This window comes from Armigeres subalbatus, chromosome 3 (genome assembly GCF_024139115.2).
Source record: "Armigeres subalbatus isolate Guangzhou_Male chromosome 3, GZ_Asu_2, whole genome shotgun sequence".
NCBI classification, from domain to species: domain Eukaryota; kingdom Metazoa; phylum Arthropoda; class Insecta; order Diptera; family Culicidae; genus Armigeres; species Armigeres subalbatus.
This window is the reverse complement of record NC_085141.1, coordinates 420,693,467-420,715,864: the sequence shown is the minus strand read 5'-3', so window position 1 is coordinate 420,715,864 and position 22,398 is coordinate 420,693,467. Positions and strand designations below refer to the sequence as shown.

The 22,398-nt window shown below is 40.7% G+C and overlaps 1 protein-coding gene across 8 annotated transcripts in view; it reads right to left on the bottom strand.

Annotated features, from left to right (window-relative positions):
* LOC134227332 (teneurin-m) overlaps positions 1–22,398 on the bottom strand; it is a 422,322-nt gene that overhangs the window by 375,982 nt on the left and 23,942 nt on the right. For 4 of the 8 annotated variants that reach the window (XM_062708724.1, XM_062708726.1, XM_062708731.1 and 1 more), the window contains exon 2: positions 19,074–19,813. The exons of 3 other annotated variants lie outside the window; for them this stretch is intronic. In XM_062708724.1, coding sequence (XP_062564708.1) covers positions 19,074–19,161 — 88 coding nt within the window. In that variant the 5' untranslated portion in view covers positions 19,162–19,813. The remainder of the gene's footprint in view (positions 1–19,073; positions 19,814–22,398) is intronic. One more of the 8 variants, XM_062708725.1, reaches the window with a different exon arrangement.

The window sequence follows — 22,398 nt, the reverse complement described above, 5'->3', positions numbered from 1 at the left end:
TCACACCAAACATTCTACGCCCGCCCCAGAAGGCTGCTGTCCAGCTAGACCAGCAGCTAGAAATATAGGCCAGTAACCTTCCTTAACTGAGCGGCTGCAGGGCCACAATTATAGAATTTTGGTGGAAACGATCAACATTGCCGTTTATCTACCATCAAGAACTGGCGAGAAAACATAATTTGAGCTAAGGTTTTGGAACAAAACCGAATTACTGACGATTGCATGTTTCGGGTGCACTGCGCTAGATCACATTTCCAATGAAAAGCCAAACAAGCTAGGCGCCGAAATCGGAGACGTTGGCTTTCGTTCCATCGATAGAGCAACAAAGAAGGAGTCATCAGCCAAGGTATATGTTTCGTAGAGATGGAGGACAACATCGATAACGAGGGTTCGAAGACACGGAACCGAGAAGTTTCGCTGAAGAAGGCAACGGACCAGAGGCGGCGCAGTGGCGTGCTGAGATGGATGACGAAGTCAAGTAACTGATGCTATACGGTTTTTGGAAGCCAGCCGAGCAGAAATCCGTAGGCAGTAAATGGATTCTCAAGCGCAAGCTTGGCAAAGATGCCAACGGATGAAGTAGTTCAGATCTGGTAGTATTTGTGAAGGATATGGATATCGCTTGCCACACCGAGGAAGAGTATGCCGAATTATTGATCGCCCTGAATTGTAGCATCACGGTGACAATGCTGGAAGATATTCGGCATGTTTGGGCATCTAAGTACAACGCAGCGAGAAGCTATTTTCCATCAATCAGCGAGTCTACGTACAAAAGTTGACCGAAGTGAAGTCGTCGGAAAATCTTTTGGACCCTGACCACCTGCAAGCAGGATTGGTGTTTGTAATATGTGCCAGTGATCACCCAACCGGACATCGCGGTCAGGACATCGATTCTTGGGTTATCGATGCGCAAACCGTCACATGCATTTTGGATGGACGAGAAACGAGTCATCCGATATCTCAAGTTCACCCACAGAGTTAAAAACTCTGAACATTACACGAGAGCTATGCGTTTGTTCTGGGCTAGGACAAGCTGCGATGGAGGTTTTTGTCGAAGCTTATTAGCCCGGCAATGCAATTGTTGTTGTTGCTTTTCACCCAAGTTGGATTTCGTTTCATTTCGATAGGTAAAAATTAATTGATTCGTTGCTTTTTTGAATCCGTTCTATTGTTGTGATGTTTTGTGAACGTCGGTAGCGCATTGCAGAATATAGAAAGCAGATCGCCTTACGACGTTCTTTTTTATTGCATCAACTGGATCCACATTCATTGCTTATGCCACCTGTTCCTGAATCTATTAACTAAATATCGGAATCAGGGTTTGCCAAACTGCAAAATTGGTCAACAAGTGCAATATTGTAATATTGAGTTTTCTGCTGATATCTGATTTTCTGACAGGTGTTGTACTTTTGGCTGATGCGATTCGATAAAAAAAACCCAAAAATACACAAATCAGCTCCTAATAAATCAGCCGAAAATTATATAAAAGTTCATTTAATCATCATGCAATGTTCTGTCAAATTGTTCTGTAGCATACCAACTGCCGTTTTTGCAATTCTGAGGTCAATCGAGCAATCAGAACCAATTTCCAGATCGAATGAGTGACGGAGGTGTATTTTCCTATACATTTTGGCTGAAATTCCCATACAGACTTCAAATTAAATGCGCCAGCTTATGCAACAAGCGATTGAGCTGAAATTTTCAGAGATTGATTTTCTCACCCAAAGACACAATTCTGGGGGATGCCCCGTGGAATTCGACAACATTTTTTTCTCCCCATAGTAATCTGGGCCAGTCTAATATATACTCTCCAATCGAATCGTTTTGGGCTCTTCTGTGTTTATGTATATGAAAAAATAGAACATTTTGCTGGGAAAGTTGAACAAATGTAAAAATGCTACGTTTCAATGAATTCTGAAGAAAACCATCAAGCTCGAACTGAAATCGATCTAGAGGGCGACGACCAAACGATTGACATTTAGGAAGAATAAAAAACCAGGGCAAGATCGGGCAGGTTCGACTAGTACACGGCATACAAAAAAAACAAGGCAGGTTCAGCACGCATGTAAACATTCAGTTTGAATGTAAACATATGTCGTCACTGCTATCTTTGCACAAGCTGAACCGAGACGATGCTCTATGGTCTCAGCATGGCACAAAACTCCCAAACTGAGGGGAACGTGCCTTCTGAGCCGACGTTCTTATGGTCTCAGCATGCTTAATTTTATACTCTACGTGGTGACAAAATATGCGTCATTCTTGAAGTATCATTTTTCTTAAGAGCCTACCTTGTTGTCTGTATACCGTGGACTAATAGTTATTATTTAGTGAATGGATCGTTTGTTAAACGATTTTAGCGTGAACATACCGAAGTCTAATCACATTCACGAACGCAACCAGTCGTGTATCAAGCGGCTAGAGTCCTGCATGGTGAACAATTCTAAGCACTATTTCGTTTGTCACATGCTCCAAGAAGGCTAAAGCTCAGTATATTATTGCTCAACAGACATACCAGCAAAGCCGTTGCAAACCAAAAAGCGAGGAGGAGTGCTGAAGGTGATGCGACTGCAAGCCCCAGCAAATCATGCATTTAAATCGAGGTTGAAATGTTAATTAGAGTAAACATAAATTTAGTTATAACGTTCGGTCATATGGCCACATACCGTTAATACAGGAAGATGTTTTATGAAAAATCAGGAGAATTTCCCATAGAAATTAAGAAGATCTTCTTATGGAAATTCAAAAGAATTTTCCGCTGAAATTAGGGGAAATTTCATTTGGAAATTAAGGACTATCTCCAAAAGTGATCCAGAAGAATTTCCTGTGGCAGTTTAGGAGAATTTCCATGGAAATTCAAGAGAATTTCCCATAGAAAATCATACTATTTTTTTGTGGAATTTCGGTAGAATGGGATTTGTGTTTTATTCCACAAACGTTGAATAAATTATGATACTTTTCATCTGAAACATAATTTTTATAACTATCGGTTCCTCGAATCAAACCGTCTTGAAATTAAACTCTCGCGCTTAGTTTCATAGGGGCGTAACTGTAAAGATCGATTTCTCTTCGTCGATGTTGTCTTCTTATTATTGTACTGAATTGCACTAGTTTGTCGATGATTAATGGTTTGGTGTGATAAAGGACGATTGTATCTTGTACCAGAATCAATAATCACGATTGTAGTTTCGGAAATAATTGAGTTATTAACAAAATAAAAAATCGATTAAGAGAAATCGATCAATACAGTTACGCCCCTATGAAACTAAGCGCGAGAGCTTCAAACTCCTCCAATTGTTCTTTTTTTTTATCTTGATCAGATTCAACAAACCATGCACAAAAACTGCAGTGTTTTCCTCCGGAGGTGCCTTCAGACAAACAATGGGAGGTGCAAACTTTGACGCGCTCGACAACTCAAAGAAATATCCTTCATCTCACAAAAACACTAGTTTTTTATTCTAGTTCCTAGCCATTGGGATAATTAAAAGTGCCCCATTTTTAAGCTTTGATCTCGTTCACTACCTGCCATACACCTGCCCTTAATGAGAACCAAGCCAGGGCTTTGCCGTTTGTTATTCCGTGGATTCCATTCGTTCAACAACGACAACCGAGCAGCTCTCTTACATCATTAAATATGTCTTTTTACCGGTTGGCTTGCGTCTTGAGGATATTTTTTTTTTCGGGCACACAACAAAAGCTTCCCTTGTTCTCGAACAAATCTGGCGAACAGAGAGAACAAATGACGACGTCGCGCGATGAATGGAATATGGCTGTGCGATACTAATGACCAAACGACCGGGAGCCGGCTATAAATAAAAAGGGAAAAAAGAAAAATAAACGGCGAAAAAAAGTTTTCCGCTTCCTATGATTTGTACCGGTTGATGGAATCCTAGTAGCCCGGTTGTTGGTTGCTTGCCAGCCAGAAGCCGAAGGAACCAACGGGCAAGCGAAAGAGGGCTGCAAAGCTGCCAAATATTTACTCCGTTGTTTCGAAGCTTTCTTGATGGTTGCGGGAGATTGGAGTTGATGAGCTTGGAGCTGCTGGTGGTGGCCGAAGGAGGGGGCGCTTGAAGTGGGAAAAATTAAGAAAAGTCGAAAAAACAATGGAAGGAAAAAAGCTGACGATGGGTGCGCGCGGTTGTGCGCTTTGTGCCGACAACGCGACCGACACACGGAGAGAAAGATTCAGTGTTCATATTCCCCGGATGGTAGAGCTGCGGGTAAAAATCGCACAGCAGCCAGTCGACCACTTTGGCGATGGCGAAGAGTTGAAACAGAGAGTAGGAGCGATTTTGTTTTCACAGATGCTTGAGTTTATGTTTTTCTTTTTAATTTTATGTGCTTTGCGAGTGTATTTTTTGCCGTTTTTCGCCGAGTGCTTGATGTAGAACCTCCATTCAAGTAGTGGTAGGTGTTTCTTCTGGATGTGAGTGTTGTTCTGAGGAGGAGATCGAAAGAACAGCTGCTCGAGTTGGAGAAAGTTGCTATCGACTGTCGGTGATGTTGCAGCGATTCAAAGGGAAGATTTTTTCTTCCAAGTGGGAATGGGACTGCAGTCGCTCTGGAAGAACAGTTGTAGAGTCAATAGGCGCCAGAATCAATAGGTTGATGGCATGCCCCCTGTCGAGTTGTTTCTAGTCGGCTGCGATAATGGAAAGGTGTGGCGCAGTGTTGAACAGGGCTACAGTGGAACGCCGCAGGGCATGCTGTGAACGACGAGGGGTTGAATAACTTCATCGCACTCACTCTCCGTACTACACTATCGCAAATAGCTATTTTATGTTAATTTTGTGTGTAAATTGCCCCGAGGGGAAATGCGACACGGCCCAGAATAGGGAGCCCAGGCATGGCTTTGGAGGATAAATTGTTTTAATTTTTGATTGATATGCAAATGGGTAGCGGTATGTCATTGGCCTGGCAGCCACGAGGGGGTGTCATTTTTAAGGCATCATCTTTCGAGGGTGGCTGACGACAATCACAGCCGATTGACGATTTAAGCATTTGCGTGCCCTTCCAGGTCGTAGGGTAAGTTTGCGCGCGACAGGCATAAACATTCTATCAACGTAAAATAAATATACACAGCTGTTACCCCTAGCAGCACACATGTTCCACATAGATTATTGAAACTCTTATGTGACCGGTCTTAGTCACAATCAAGTTGCTGCAACCATTTTCGTTGAATTTGTGCTGCTCGGGTACATAACCTTCAAAATTCAAGATGCTTGTTACCGTTATATCTATGTATTTTGGGTACTGTACCATATCTTTATCTCTTGTATCATAATTCGTTTTATAGAAAAATATGAATTAATTAATATATTTCGAGTTTTTGAGAAATATAATTTCAATTCAAATTCCAAGCAGTCAAATAGTTCAAATCGACTGCTTGACAATCGAAATAAAAGTTTGAAAACAAAGTCAAATTCGAAACAACATTTCGCATGCATTGATCAGTCCGATTCCGATTCAGTCAATGCCCTAAAACCGCCTATATGCATTATTCACTGCCAAATTTAAATATCGATTTTATGGCTTGTTTCTACCTCTTCTCCCGCGGGTGGCACCTCGCCGCGATAAGATTTATGTTTCGGTTTACAAGCGCCGAAATCGAAGATAACGTAAAAATTTCCCTCCAAATCAGCGTCGTCGCCTGTCAAGATTGCTTCTCCTTTGCTTATTCCGAGTTCAGGAAAAATGGGCGCACGCCCCTTCTTCGACTGGGCCACGGCAACAGAAGGATAAAATGATAAATTATAGCTTGTTTTTCCGTTTTAGGACCGAACGAAAAAAAAACTTCAATCCTTGTGAAGTGGGTTCATTTTACCCCATTTCGGTGCTTCCTTAGGGGCCCGTCAACTTGAGGGCGTCGGAGGAAAAATCAATTTTCCAACCAATACCATCACCGGGGAGTTGCCGAACGCTTCTTGTAGCACTGTTCTGCGGCAAGTGGCAACCCGTACCTGACAGGATCTCTGAAGTTGGCGTATTTATCATCACCTTTAACTTCATTAAATTTTTAAATGACATTCACTTCCCGAACGGCGTCGTCGGTAACTTCGGCCCATATTGTCACTGCCAGGCGGGCCCCGAAAAGTAGAGCTCAGGAGCAAGACCCGTTTATACGAACACACGTACGTTCATAAATCTGCGCACAGTTTTCCCAGCCAGTTCATATTCATAAATTTTTATGTCGTGCACCTTTTTTTTTCTCGCCGGTAAGTGCGGCCAGCCGGTCGGTTGTGGTGATCGAGAGATGCAGGCAGGTAGTCCCGGCCACCATGATGCGCTTGACTTGCTACGTGCTTGGTTGACCGACGATGACTACTACGGCGGCTAACGTCGATGCTGTATTCTGTGGAAAACTGTATGATTTTTCCCTCGCTTCCTCTTTGCTTTAATTTTCTCTGGGTTTTCCCAACAACGCGACACAGATGACGACGCGACACAGTGACAATCACGCCCGTCGCAATCAACCTGCAGGAGGCTGGCACGGTACGGCGCGGTCTCGATTCTTGTTGTTAGACAACGACCACATCCAACAACGTGGATGGATACCTATGCTGCCGACGACGAAGAAGATGATGACGGCGACGCCGCCGTTGACGATGATGAAGATATTCCACAGGAGACAGATTTGTGCAATTTATAATTATTTATAATGACGTCGGGGTCGAACGCGTCGGTTTGCCAGTCGTTTGTGAGGTTGCGGCGAGAATGGGAATAGGTTGCGAAAGAAAAGGAAAAGATTTTTCGTTTACGCTTCGTCCGGTTGCAGGCGAAAGCCAAGTATGCTCGTCATCTGGCGTTATTTTTCCCCAGGCGATGCAGATGATGACGATATGGTGGTAGAAGCGTCTATGCTTAGTGAATGGAGTAAAGTTTTGTGCTTGTATGGAAAATCGTGCTCATTTTAGTATTCCATCGGGAAAGAATTCAAACAGTTGAGGATCTCTTTGCACTTGTTGGATGGTAGTTCTTTTAGGATCTCGAACAAAGTAAAAGCAAATTTCCCAAACACTTCAAATTGAATTTCAAATTAGTTCAAAATTATAGGCCAAAAGGGTATTAAAGGTCTTAAAGGAAGAATTCAGAATAAACAAGGTTTGGACTACATTTAATTAAGTCCAAGAAAGCACGAATTGACTGATTCTTATATAAATCAGGTACTGAACAAAACTTAAATTAATTTGACAATTTACTTCAGTTAGATTGAAATAATTTCAACAGGACGGAAGTTCCTCTTTTAGATTGAACTTTCTCAAATAGGTTCATTAAAACATATTTGTGTTCGGATTATTTACCTTTACATTCCATTTCCAAGCACTACGATCCGTTAGCAAACGCCCTTCAAGTAGATTCTCGCAACTACGACGGTCGTCCCAGAACATAAACCATCGGCATCGCTACTCTTCATGGCCAAGGTTACACGCCACCGGGCCATTGTTGTTGTGTTCGAATGCGCCATACTGTCTTCGTGTGCCAGCCGCGTTCGTCGACTACCTCGACTGCAAATCATTCTAAAATTAGTATCGCACTCATCGCCATTCGGTTTCGTTTGGAAAAGGCATTCCCATTCATATGAAGCACAGATTCCCTAAACCGGATGTGACGCGGTCGTCGTCGTCGTCTGCTAATATTCTTGATTTTCCATATCTTTTTTCCAACCATGCGTCGATCCGAGAGCACCGGAACCGAGAATAAATTCTGGCTTAAATTGATGATATTTTAATCCCATTTTTGCATACTTTGCACTCACTCACACTCGAAGCGATTCTCCAGACCGTTTCCGGAGTGTTTCGCGTGTTAATCCGCCCTCGAGGGTCCTTCTGGTCTGAACAGGACGACCGTCAGACAGGGTTACGACCACGCAGTCGAAATTTCTCCCAGTCTGTCTGTGCACGTGTGTATGTGTGCCGTGTATCGTTGGTTCTTTTTTGGGGCCAAAATGATGCTGGTTTTCCGGACTTGGCCTCCAGAAAAGCTGAAAAGGCTACCAACCGACCAGCACACACAACGAGCGCCAACCACTCTACAGACCAAGAGTCACTGCACGTGACGGAGGACCGTAGGTCTTTCGGCCGGTTGCAGGGCAGGAGGCTGGCGATAAAGTCGTGATATTGCACAACATCATGAAATTGCATTTATCTCCGGCGCACTACTCAGCGCCGCACAGTTTCTCGATTCTGCCTACATGGCGAGTAGAGTCGAACGAACGTACGTTTCAGTCATCATTGTCGACTTGGTCGTCGCGCAGTTGGCCTCCTCGTCGTCGCCAGTCTCTTCCAGTAGGTACCGGGGCCACACATTCGCTGACGGTTCTGCTGCAGCAAAGCGGATCAATTGGGCCCCAGAGAGACGGAGACGGAGACGGCGGCCATCGGTAGGGCCGGCAACGAGCTTTTAGTTGGCCTACAATTTCCATACGGTAGTGCTTTATTGGCCACTCTCGCCACCGCATCGAACGGAACGAACCGGAATGGCGTCTGCATGCGAACGACCGAGCGAGCGTGGTTTCGCCTGCAGGATCATATTCGGTCGTTTTCCGCACGGTCATTCAAGTGTGTGTATATTGGGAACGTGGAGCGGAGGCGGGGCTCAGTGGGTGGATATCGAAATATTTTCCAATTTAACAATAATTATGCGATTAATTGACGCTGCAGGAGATTTTCGTTTCGCTTTGGATTTTTTCATTCATTGCTGCCTGGAAAATGCCACTAGTCATAGCCATCCGTGTATGAACGTTGGTATGGTGTGGAACTTTAAGCTTAAAGCCGAACCAGTCGGGCGTGCCATTTTTGCGCCCAACCCAAGTGATTGATGATTCGGGCAGATTTTGCAAACCAGGCCAAATCCTCTTCAAACAGCTGCTAATCACGTCGATTACACCACTAAGCAGATCCGTATCGCCGAACGACGCAGCAGCAAACATACCATCGATGATGGCACCAGATGTTGGACAAGAAAAATTCGCCCCTTGCAAGATGGATCGGCACACCACAACAGAGAATCTTTTAATCAAACAAGTAAACACCCAAGATTTTGTCCCTCGCCGCTCGGGTGGAGGGTGCAGCACTTATCCGAAGATTGGGACGAAGGCCATGGTTCGCTAGGCAGGATGTCACCTCCCCGGAATCGATTTTCCACGGAACACGCGGTTAGGGGCGGTTCGTGGAAGTGATTACCATACGCAGCCCAATCTGGCTGTTTTTGGGAGGTTGTTGTTTAACGGAGTAACGGTTGGAAAAAAAATCATTACATTTGTCAAATTGTGTCCAACGCACCAGATGGCTGGTGCAGTAACACTAATGTTTTTGTAATGCGATTTCACGGGGAATCCTTCCGAATTTCCACGGGAAAATCTCCTAAATTTCCACGGGATATTCCTCCGAATGTCCAGGGAATTTCTCCTGCTTTTCGATGAGAAAGTCTTCCTAAATTCCATTCAAATTTTTACGAAAAACTTTTTCCTATTTATTGTGGAACGTTTTCATAATTTACACGAAGTTTCATTTCCACGGGAATTCTGAATTCCAACCAAAAAATTTCCTTAATTTCCACGAGTTTTCCGAATTTCCATTACATTTTTTCCGAATCTTCGCAGGATTTTTTTTTTATTTCAATGGGAAAAATTCGAAAATTACAGCAAATAGTTTCGAATTTCCACAGGACAGGAGAATTTTTTAGGTGTTTTTTTCCAAAATTTTCACGAGAAGTTTTCCTTATTTTCCATGGGATTTTTTTTCCGATTCCTGTGTTTCAGAATATTCGAATTTTTCGAATTTCCATAAGAAATTTTTCCGAGCTACGTATTTCTACCAGCAGTTTTTTCGAATGTCCAAGGATACATTTCTGAATTTCCACCGAAAATATTTTTCAATTTCCGAGGGTTTTTTTATCCTATTGCCACGGCAGATTTTCTTCATTTACATGAGAAATTTTCCAAAATTCCTCAAGGCTTTTTTTTTCAGAGTTTTCCGGGTTATTTTTTCCAAATGACCATAAGAAATTTTTTTGAGTGTCCACAGGAAATTCTTACGAATATCCATAGACATTTCATCTGATTTCCACGGAAAATTCCACTGAAAATTTTTCTACGAATTCTACCAGAATATTTCTTTGAGTTTTTTACTCTACAGGGATGTTTACTTTATTTGGAAGACTTTCTTTAAAACAATGTCTCACAGGCGAAAAGCCCTTTACGTCTTGAAGGATTTTTGTCCTAAAAGGCTTTTATCATTTCAAAACCAGAGTGTAAAATATTCGAAATTTTTTGGTGAAGTCCACCTTTCTTCACTTCTCAGATCACTTTCAGAAGCATTCATAGTCAGCACTGGACTGTCAATATTCGATTGAATATTAGTCATTGAATATTTATGCACATTCTACAAACTGATAAATTATCTGAAATCTAAACATGTTTTAAATGAGTGAAGTAATTTATCATATAGAACTGAATCCGTTTGCATCCGCAAGGCACTTTCAACGGTAAACCTCAATATAAACAATCCTAATTATGTTTTTTTCTGCACATAGTAAACACACTCAGTGACAGTCGAATGAATGAGTTGGTGCAGTAGTCGTCTGACAAATTCATTCTATGTTTTGGATAATCATGCGATGTTTGTCAAAATTCGGACTGAAGTAGCTTCATGAAAATGAATATTTTACGCTCTGTTCAAAACCATTTTGTCATGTACTTCGTCTTCCCTCGTCAGTCTGATGTGGGCTTCCACCATCTTCTCGACCAATGTCGTCGCCTTGCCGTAACCCTTTCAAACGGACTCGAGAATTCCCCTGAAGTTCGAACATACGCACATCATCCGGTCCATCGTTGCCGTGACCAACCGTATCAGTTTATCCGGAAAACCGTGTTCATCCAATAGCTGCCATAGCTGGTTTCCATCGATTGTCTTCAAACTGCTCATTAAACTGCCAGTCATTTACGGACACGACTCACGAGACCAGTCCAACGCACAGTTGGAGTCCTCGGAGGTGAACAAACCTCGAGCTGCATCAGCTGTTGGGAAAAATCATCCAACATTCACATCGCGATAATCGGGTGACTGCCGGGCAGATAGTCAGAATGTAGGAAACTAACCTAGGTAAATGGTTCTTTATAGCGATTTGAGGGAAAGAAAAATGTGGAGCTTGGAGCAATTGTACTCCGTTTAGCATAATGTCATTTGGCATAAAGTCGTTTGACATATTTGTTATGTAGGTGTTTGAATTGTTAATTGAGCTGTGTGATTGATGAATAAGATTTAGCCAATCAGCTGCGTTTCATATTAAAAGGGCAATGCATGATAATTGAGCTGCATGATTGTACGACGTGAAAAAAGAAGAATACATAATTATTTCGGTAGAGATGGAAACATTTCCAATGTTGACACATCTACTAGCAAGATAAATCAGTATTGATTTTTTTTGACATTGGTGGCTAGTTTTGTTGTCCATGTAAGGGTATGCAGTAAAACTTCCCATTATGTGGATTCCATCATTTTATTAGAAGACGGATTCTCATTCTCTCGTGCATTACAAAAGGTATTTTTCGAAAAAGAATTTCTTACCCACGGTTGCCTTAAACCGAGCATGAATTGAAAGAAGTGCATCATTGCATTTTCGTGTGAAAAATATTGTTTGATCTTAAACTTTTGCAAACATTTCTATTTGTGGTTCCGTCTTCTGCAACATGTAAAAGGCAATCTTGTTTCTGACCCATCTGGATTCTTAAAAAAAAGATAATAACTTTCCTTATCTTCTTCTTCTTCTTCATTGGCATTACATCCCCCACTGGGACATTGCCGCCTCGCAGCTTAGTGTTCATTAAGCTCTTCCACAGTTATTAACTGCGAGGTTTCTAAGCCAAGTTACCATTTCTGCATTCGTATATCATGAGGCTAACACGATGATACTTTTATGCCCAGGGAAGTCGAGACAATTTCCAATCCGAAAATTGTCTAGACCGGCACCGGGAATTGAACCCAGCCACCCTCAGCATGGTCTTGCTTTGTAGCCGCGCATCTTACCGCACGGCTAAGGAGCCCCCTTCCTTATCTTAAAACCATCGAATGCCTGAAGTGAAAGAAGAAATCACAATCTATCTTACTTCTTGCTTAAACTGAATTGGAAGAAGGAATTATATCCCCTTTTGTCTTCTGCCAGGAAAACGCATTCTTTGAATAAAAAGGGATCATGCCTTACCTTGCCTTCAGCCGAGAAAGCGTAAGATGATAAGTCGAAAAGTGAGGTATAAAAAATCGTGGTGACTCCAGCAGTGAGTCTTATACACATTTTATCAACATCTCTATATATAAAAATTAATTTACATTTTCTTTGAGGCAATATAACTCATGAACGGATGGACCGATTAGCAGCATTTCCTCACTAATCGATTCGTCTTGAGCTCACCCAATTTTGTATATGTGGAGAAATAGAACATTGTGCTGGAAAAGTTTAACAAAATCCAAAAAGACTATATTGACTATAGATTACATACGATTACATGAGTTCTGAAGGAAACCATCAAGCTTGGACTGGAATCAATCTAGAGTGCGATGCTGCAATCAACTAAACGTTTGACAGTTAAGACTAAAAAACAAACAACCCGAGCAAGATTGGGCAGGTTCGACTACTTTAAAATAAAAGCAGAATTTCTTTTATGATGTAAAAGCAACAATAATATTTATTTTAAGGCTACGCAGTCTTTGATTGTAGAAACGATTTTATTCGTTTTTATTCAGAGTACTTCCTCAGGGGTAAGGAAGACACAATCCCCGTGTCGAAACGTTGGGCAACGCATAAACTAGTTTCTACAATTCCAGACTGAGTAGCCGTAAAATGAATATAAAAGTTACAGTCGATCCCTGCATCAATAACAACAATAATTAAAATATTTTGCAATAGATCCGAAATTGGAGATTACACACACAACTATCATGCCAAATGACCATTATGCCAAGCGGTCGATATGCCAAACGGACTGATGTCAAATAGCGTTAAGAGCTGAGCAGAATGGATACGTTTGCGATGCGTTTTGACAGTTTTCCCATGGTAAAAGTGTCAAAACGCACGCAAACGTATCCATTCTGCTCAGCTCTTTATGCCAAATGACCCACCACTGGCACTGCGTGTAGCATGCAGCCATGAACCGAACTGATTGGAGACGATTAAATTTTTGTGCGAAAATTTGACTAATTCAAGCTCTATCTGGAATAAGGGCGAATGTCGCAAGAAAGGATTCTCTTCGTCGACTTCCCCTCTTTTAATAAAAGTGACAATCTGCAGATTTCTTTGTGGTTTATCACCGCAGCACGATAGAAAACAATGCGAACTTGCATTCTGAGGTGATAAACTGCAAAGAAATCCTCAGCTTGTCAGCTTTAAAAGAGGGGAAGTCGACGAAGAGAATTCTTTCTTGGGACATTCGCCCTTCTGAAGATAGAGCTTCGATTTTGTAATAATTACAACACTTTCTATATGACTAGTCATTTTTCAATTAGATCCGTTTGAGAAAAAAAAATCGGGAGGACTATTTTTTAAAAGCTAGTTTAGATTATTTTTGAAAATACTAAGTATGGAAAGTGTCTTTGGTGACAAAGTATACATGTCCAGAAAGCTTCATTGAAATCTGAGAGGGTGCTGCCGTCTTCGAATACGGTTTGAGCGAAATGCGTCCATTGAAATAATTCACTATTGAAATCAACTCGCCATCAAGATTTTTCAAGGAATTAGACGTAACTGTATTTGACCTAGAAATTTGAAACGACTCGTACTCTCATTATTCAGTATACTTATTTCGTTCAATCGACGATACTATTTGATAGATCGAAAACTATTTTTTCTGTTTGGTACATTAGTTGACCAAAACAGTTTGAATAAAGAGCACAATTGTCATTCCAATAATCAAGGTCATAATCAATTACGCCCATTAAAAAAGTTCCTCGATTTCTGCTTGATAAATTCAAAGGCCTAATGATGTTTTTCAGTCTTGGAGATCTTTTTGTGTTGCTTTAAGACTTTCTCGGTGTCACATTTTCACCTAAACTGGTAATATCGGTATTACCAGCCCATTTGTGGAAGGAAAAGAATCGGTATTCCAATTTTACCAATATTCAAAGCACTATTCTACATTATAAGTGATTAGAAGAGCTTGGTGTAGTTTGCGTGCTTCTAATTTCCTTTTCTGTGTATTACTTATTGCTGTGATGTTTATAATAAAACTAGTCGACCCGGCAGACGTTGTCCTGCATAGTAGGCGAAAATACGCGTTGTGAACTGCCCATGCAAAATATCCATACAAATCTTAGTTTTAGTTTTTCATTATTTCCTCAACTTTAAACGTGGTTTCCGCATAAGGAAATATCATATAAACCCGTCGGAAACGATAACGGACATATCTGCTGAAGGAATGAAGACAATCCGTCTACCCGTTTGTGAGTTATGCGGATACGAACACAGACCATTTCATTTTTATATATAAGAAGAAGATAATATCATCAGCTGTTTCGAATTACTCACAATGCATAAGAAAACAAACAAAATAATCAATCCTAAACATGATTTATTATAATGATTGAGTGAAACAGCAGTTTTATTTCTCACACAACATTAAAGAACAGACAAATTTTGCTTGTAGATGCACCATTTGATGAATCAATGAAGATCGAGCACTTCTGCTCGAGAGATGAATTGAACAGTTTTTCGTAACTTTAGCCAAATCTGCATAGAAATAATAATTTCAATATGTGCGTGTGTCCAATCTAACCTTCACTGACTGGCAGTGATATTATGGAAGGAAAAGCAGTCTAAATAACAGTTAGACTGCCTGGTATTTCATGACCAGTTCAAGGTCATGGACACAAAAGGCCCGCGTGTTTATGCAACCACTATCAAATGGGTAATAGATCTATAAACCAACTTCCGAATTTTAGTTCCAGACTCCAGACTAGAATCCATTTTGTATTTTTTATTGAAAACATGGTGTAGGTATATTGAAAGAATCTCACCAAAACTTTTCACTTTCTGAACCAAAAAAGAACACTTCCAAGACCGGTAAACTTCTTTTTAAACGATGTGGGAAAAAACATTTAGCAAAACAACAACGAGAATGACGACAATGACGGGAGCAAATAATTTCATGTTTACTCTCTAGCGCGGCACACTTTGATCCATGCCAATATTTTTTTAAATGTTAGATAGCCAACATATTTGAAAGAACAATCTTGTTCCCAAAAAGAAAAAAAAAGTTTGGTCATGATTTCGTGACTTATAAAAATGTATGGTTGAATGATTTCGATTCCCCAAAAACCAATTTTCCTAATGTAATTTCCTCGAATGTAACATTTCACCGAACAAAACAATTCTCCAAAAATAAAGCATCTATTACAAACCAAGGGTATTTTCTGGTTTGTTGATTTTTATCGGTGATGAAAAATACACAATTTCCGTTTTTTTAATAACGTTTCGGCTTACTCCATTGAGCCATCATCAGATCTGTGATCACATTTTATTAATTAGTTTAAAATATTCAAATTGGTTACAATTTTCTTTTTCCCACTTACATTGAAACACGTACATTTGCCACCAGTGTGGTTTTAATAACTAATCCCCTTTTTCGGAGACGAGCCAGCATCGGGCTGCAATTCTCTTAAATAAAGACAAAAAGAAGAAATTCTAGACCAACATTTGAAAAGGGCGTAACAGCCAAAATTTATTCCTTCTGATTCTTCGTCTACAAATGTAGCTTTAAATGTAGACGAGGAATCAGAAAGAATGAAACTATTACGCCCTTTTCAAATGTTGATCTAATAATCCCCTGAGTCTAATTCTATCGAATCCTTTCTCAGACCATACAACACATTTTGGAATTCAGCTTCTGGAATGAGTTATTGACAAACTACTAAATGATCGAACGCAAATTACTAAATGATCGATAACATCCTTGATAAATACATTTTTGCGATCATACAGTCGATCTGAATAGAGAAGCGTTCAAAGATACGTTCAAGAGTGGCTTCTTGGAGGTAATTAGGTGAAGACCTTCAATAATATTGGATATTCTTGATTCTCCATAATGTGTTCTTAAATAATAAAGAAATCAAAGTAGAGTTTTTTAAGTTGAATTGCGAACAACAAAAATAAGAATAATGCGTTTGCCCGGTGCGAATTCTTCTTTAAAAAGAATGCATTCGCCCGGAATAATTCAATGTGTCCCTTATTTAGAAGTGTGTTTTTCTCCCAGAATAGTGAATCAGTAGAATGTTCTTCCTTTTTAATAATATGTGTCTACCCTCTGGAATAAGGTCATGAGGAACCTCTTTTTTCAAAAGAAGTTTAGGTTCCACTAATAACACAGTAAAAAAGCTTCTTACAGTAAGTCATACTAATTGATACCAATATTTCAATCATATCGCTTAAGTAATTCCAAATAGTACTTCAGCTTCGTTATTAATGGAATTCAAACAACAAACTGTTAGTTCGGAGGTGAACCAGCCTTGGGCTAAAAACCTCTTTAATGAAGATTATAATAATAATAACAAACTGTTAGGCAGAGTTGTAGAAAAAGTTTGCCCTCCTTCAGCTTCGGGAATGAGTTATTGACAAACTACTAAATGATCGACCGAGGATTATAAAATCATTGAAAACAGCCTTGGTTTCGCAAGTAGGATCTCTTCTTAAGCAATATGTATTGAATGTCATGCATAACATTACACCAAGGAACATTTTACCGAAACCATTTTCGCGGTATGACATTTGACGGTGAGACTTGTGAGAATAATGGTACCGTATTGTGGAATGTCACACTTTTTGCATGAAACCTCTGAAAATTTTGTATGGACCGTCACACATCGCTCAAGCTCCCTCCCCCCTCTAAGCGTTACTTAATTTGTTGACGCCCTCAAAGTTTTTTTTTTTTTGTAGTTTTGAATAACAACAGTTTTAAAAATTATAATTGTCTTATACCAATCCTTTACTATAGCTGGTAGACACGCTCCTTTTTTAACGGAATATTTCTTCCTTTCGCCTTATACCGGGTAAGCGTGTCTGCCCGGTATAATGCGAACGGAGGAGAAAATTCCTTCTTGCCGATTATTTAATTAAGGCATTATCACTCCCCTTCTCCTAATACCGGGCAATGCTATCATTTATAGAAGGCATTACCTCCTCCTTTCACCTTATACTCGGAAGATGCGTTCATTTTGAGAATGCATTATTTAAACCGGGCAGATGCGTTCGGTATGATGAATCGTATTTCAATTGTGGGCTTCGTGGCCGTGCAGATAATGCCGTCAGTCGCCTAGGCGTATTTGCGACCTATATAGTGTGGCTTTGATTCCCACCCTTGTAAGGAGAAAACTTTTCGTAAAGTGGAAAATTCTCCACTGGTCCATTGGGTGTTGTGTGAATGTCCTAATGGTAGTTGTTTAGTATTCAGTCTGTGCGACCTCCGACAGGACGCTGATCCTGTCTTAACTTAGCCTTATACCGGCCAGAAAAAAAAGCTTTGCTTCTTCTCCTTCTGCAATGACTCTACATTCCAATACTTTTAAACTTAGTGTTCCATTAGCATTTCCATAATTATTAATTGAAAGCTTTTCTGTGTGACAAGTGCAATGGATTGGATACACTATACCCAAGAAACCGCGAATGTTCCCCACCGAAAGCATCCGGAACGACAATTGAACTCATCTTCTCCGGGTTGGCAATCCTACGCATTTGCTTGCAAGGCTAACTAAGGGGAAAGTATTCGGGGAAATGTTACATTCGGGGACATTGCATTCGGGGAACTGGCTCTTGTGGAATTGTCGTACAATCGATTTTTATTATTATTGTGGGAATTCCCGTATATGAAGAGAACATAAATGACATAACAAAACAAACTAAACTTTAATGATGTTTTCAGGATTTATTTGACTTTTTAAGAGATTTTAAAAGCAATTTATAAGTTCTATCAATGAATCTTTGTATTAGACTTCACCCTCTTTGGAACGCGATTTGAATGTCTAAACACCTCCACTCTATTATCACTTGAATGAAATATGGTTAAACACCTTCAATTTTTGGCAAGAGTACTTCATAACCAAGTGGATATCTTCTCTTTGCTGTGCCTGTTAGAAGTCCACTTTGCTAAGCAGTAATGATCAGAATAAATATACGAGTATACGAGTGCAAAAATGGCAACCTGGCTTAGAAACCTCGCAGTTAATAACTGTGGAAGTGCTTAATGAACACTAAGCTGCGAGGCGGCTCTGTCCCAGTATGGGGATGTAATGCCAATAAGAAGAAGAAGAATGGTCGGAATATTCAATATCAGAATTATACCTTCATCACCGATATCAACTCCGCCGATGCAGTAATACTGGTTTATGTACACCTAAAGTGGTTAATACCGGCCACACTTTGGAGTTTTATTTCTGATTTGTCCATACAATCTCGCGTTTTATTCAGATTCATTTAATTTTCCAAAACTGAATCCGTGGAAAACATCCGTAATAATAATATCGGTAATATAACTTGACAGTTGAGTCGCGAGACGCGACACACTGCAGCCGTAGACGAGTAGACTGTTGAGTTCGATACACATGGCTGTCGCATGGCAAATCGATGTTTCATTCACATGTGTAAAGAAACCCGACAAATCAAATTTCGCATACCCGGAGAAAAACATGCGCACCCGTCCCACTAACTAACGGCAAGCGACAGTAATTTATCAACTTCGTTACCGCTTTCGAAATTTGCTCAATTATTTCCGGATAATTTCTTCCAACCGGCTATCGCACCACCGAAGAAAATCGACCTTGATAAACTGCTACCGACCACCTTGGAGCTCGTCCGGCTGACTGCAACCGAGGTGGTCACCGCATTTCGATCCCTTTTTCCACCCCATTTGCACCGGTTTCACGCGTCATTTTGGAGCCCTAACCCAACCCAAAACTTGAACCCGAACCAGCTACGATGGTAAATAATGAGACCGGGGCAAACCTGCGAAATTGCGGCTGCGAAAAGCCCAAACCCCAAAATACTTAATAACAAAATAAAAGAAGAATCAGAACTAAATGAAAGCAATAAATAATAACCTCTTGTGTTATTTTTCACGGCTCCACGAAGTACTCCATTATCTCGGCACTCCATGGTTGCAGTGTAATCGTAATCGTACGTGTTCATCTTGGCCGACTGCAGCGCGCACCGCCGCCGCCACTAAGCACTCCTGGCTCGTCCTCGTTTTCCGCACTGCTGTTCGCTCCTTCGACGTTCGCGCCGTTAATTTACTGCTGTAAGCGCACAGCACTCTCTCCTCGTTCGTTCCCTTGACATTCACTTGATTTCACGAATTCCTTGCCGGCGTTCTTCGAGCACTTGATTCTCTTCCGCGAAAATTATTGTTAAATTTAATAGCGGGTCGGAATGAAAACTCAACAAAACAGATAAATCATGACATTTTTCTCCTCCTCTCCGAGCATCCGCCGCCGACTCTGCCGGATTGCGGGCGATAAAAATCCCGATTGTATTACAAATGAACACGAACGCACACAAAAAAAAGTCGCACCCGCGAACCAATTAGAACGTAAACGCGAACCGAACAGAGCAAAAAAACTTATCAAATTTTCATAAATTTACATATTATTTTCATATTTGTCACTGATAGCGCAAGCTCATCCAATTTTTCCACCACCCCCCATATCCTGCTGGGAGGCGCCCGTCGCGTCGGCCCTGCTTCACACGCTTCGACCCGGACTGATGGTGATGGTCGGCTGATTGGCATCGATGGCGTCGCCGTCGTCCTCGTCGTTGTCGGTGGCGGCTGTGACTGCGGCTACTGTTGTCGACAATTGACAAACCGAAAACCAAAGCAGGAAATTATATGGAAAGAAACGAAAAAGAGAAACATGACAATCGGATAACAGAAAATCAATATTTTAAAGTGCTTGCGTTCGGAATGAGGTGGATTTTCGATAAGGATGTTAGTGAGCTGCGGGCTGACCGGACACATGTCTAGCAAATTTCTTCGAAAGGAAAAGTTTTCAAATTTTTCTCGAAATTGTGTCCGCCTTCGCAAAACCTTGGGGCACGGTCGCTGTTTGTGACAGTGCGACAGAGGGAAGCGAATGAGGAAGGAACACGGACTAGCGAGGGCTGTGTGCGTTTGTGACTCAGAGCTGGAATGTGGTCCCTCAAGCGCCAGGCCGGGGACAGGTAGTTTCCGACCTAAATCTTATCAATTTTTACGACTTTTCCCTTCTTCGGTCCCAAAACATCCCAAGCGTGCTAGAGGTCCCTTTTGCGGACGTTTATCTCTCTCTCCCTCGCCTATTCTGTGTCCTGTGTGTAGAAGCTGCTTGAGGGAATCCCTAACGTGTAGGATTTTGGTACTTAGTTTAGACTGAGCAACTCGGGTAAAATCAATAAATTAATAAAAGTCCGCTGTCGGCCGTTCGGTGTTGAGGTATTTCCTAGGATTAAGTAGAAATCACGCGGGTAGAATTGGTCTTGGGGTGTGAGTCATCGCTGCACGCTGACAAATAACCAACGATGTGATTTTCGATCAATTTCAATTCCGGATTATTGGTTGTCAGATTGCCTCGAGGGGGCAACGACCGTTTGACGAGGCGTAGGAAAATGCTGGGAACGATTGTTAAGTGTATGCTTTGCAGGGATTGTTGAATGATTCAATTCATGAAATATTGAAACAGAACCTCAAGAATGATGAATAAGATCAAAAGATTAGAAGGGAAATGCGTGTGTGTTTCTGTACAAACTAACCACCACTGGCTGGTAGTGATGTTATGGAAAAAAGCTGTCTGTTTTACATACTTTATGAGTCAGATTTAGTCCGGGAGTTAGAAAGTGCTCGCTCTATTGTAGTGCCAGTGACCAACTTCATACTGCCTGGTATTTCATGACCAGCCCGAGGTCACTTTTGCAAACAATAAGCCCCGCCTGTTTTCTATTGGATAATGGATCCATCAGCAAACTTCCGGAATTTACAATCTAGCGCGTATTTTCTTTAACCCATTAGAAACATATTAAAAAAACATTTCAAAACAATCTCACCAAATAAGTCCGGAGACCTGGAACTTCACGCTTGAGGGAGAATATGATCAATTTTCCGAATACGTAAGGCAGAATTTTTGATCATCAGCAATCCCTTTTCATCCGTAAAAATTCTTTGAACACAGAACATTCTTAGGATCTGTCTCATTTGAAGATTAATTCTCTAAATGACACAGAACGCGGACCATCCGAAATTCAAAGACAACAAAAATTTAACGCGCAAAAAAAAATAACACAACCGAACTGACGCATGGTTTACTTGGATCTTCATAGAAGATCAGAAGGGATTTTTGTTATTTCCAAGGGAAAATGTTTTGGAAAAGAAAAAATTTTCGAAGTTGATCTTTCCGTTAAAAATTTCATCTCATTTTATTATCTCAGTCGATTCTTTGATCTATTTAAGGTCAACTTTTCCAAAGAACCCATATTTTTTAAAGCATCTAACTATTTAAAAATCTAAAATACAGCGAACTCTCTCCAACTCGATGTTCTGTAACTCGATATTTTCTCTTACTCAATGCAATTCAAAGTCTCATGAATTTCGCATACTGCCTTACCTCCGTAAGTCGATATTTTCCTTACTCGATATTCTCTAAGTCGAAGTAATTTCCCAAAGCATTTTTACCTCGCTAACTCGTTGTTGTCAGAATTAGTTTACGTGCACAATATATACGATATCGGGCCATTTGGCCGAATATCGTTTGGTCGAAGGCCGTTTGGCCAAAAAGTAAAAATAACTTATATTGTGAGTAATGAGAAATGAAGAATTACATGAAGTGTGCAGTGAGAAGTGAGGAATAAGACATTTCGAAAATCTCATAAGAAATAAGCCGTAACAAATAGCAAGTCAATAGTTAGAAGTGAGAAGTGAGAAGTGGGAAGTAAGAAATGAAAAGTGAGAAGTAAAAAGGGAGAAGTAAAATTTGATAAATGTGAAGTAAGAAGTGAGAAATGGAAACTGAGAAAAGAAAGGTCAGAAGTGAAAAGCAAATTGTGGAAAGTGAGAAGCGAGAAGTATGAAGAAGTAAGAAATGAGAAGCGAGAAGTGAGAAGTGAAAAGTGCAAAGTTAGAAGTAAGAATTTAGAGAAGTGAGAACTGTGAAGTGAGAAGAAAAAGTGAAAAGTGAAAAATGAGAAATGAGAAGTAAGAAGTTCAGGATCTCTATTCATCAATAATAGATGGTCTTGAGTTCAGTCGATACCAAGGTATCTCAGTGACAAACATGTTACTGAGATAACTTACGTATTCTGATAAAAGGGTATATCACAATAGTCCTAAAATCTGGACGCAGTGATCTTCACCCGACAAACGAGGAAAAGAAAAAAAAAAAAGAAGTTCAAAGTGAGAAG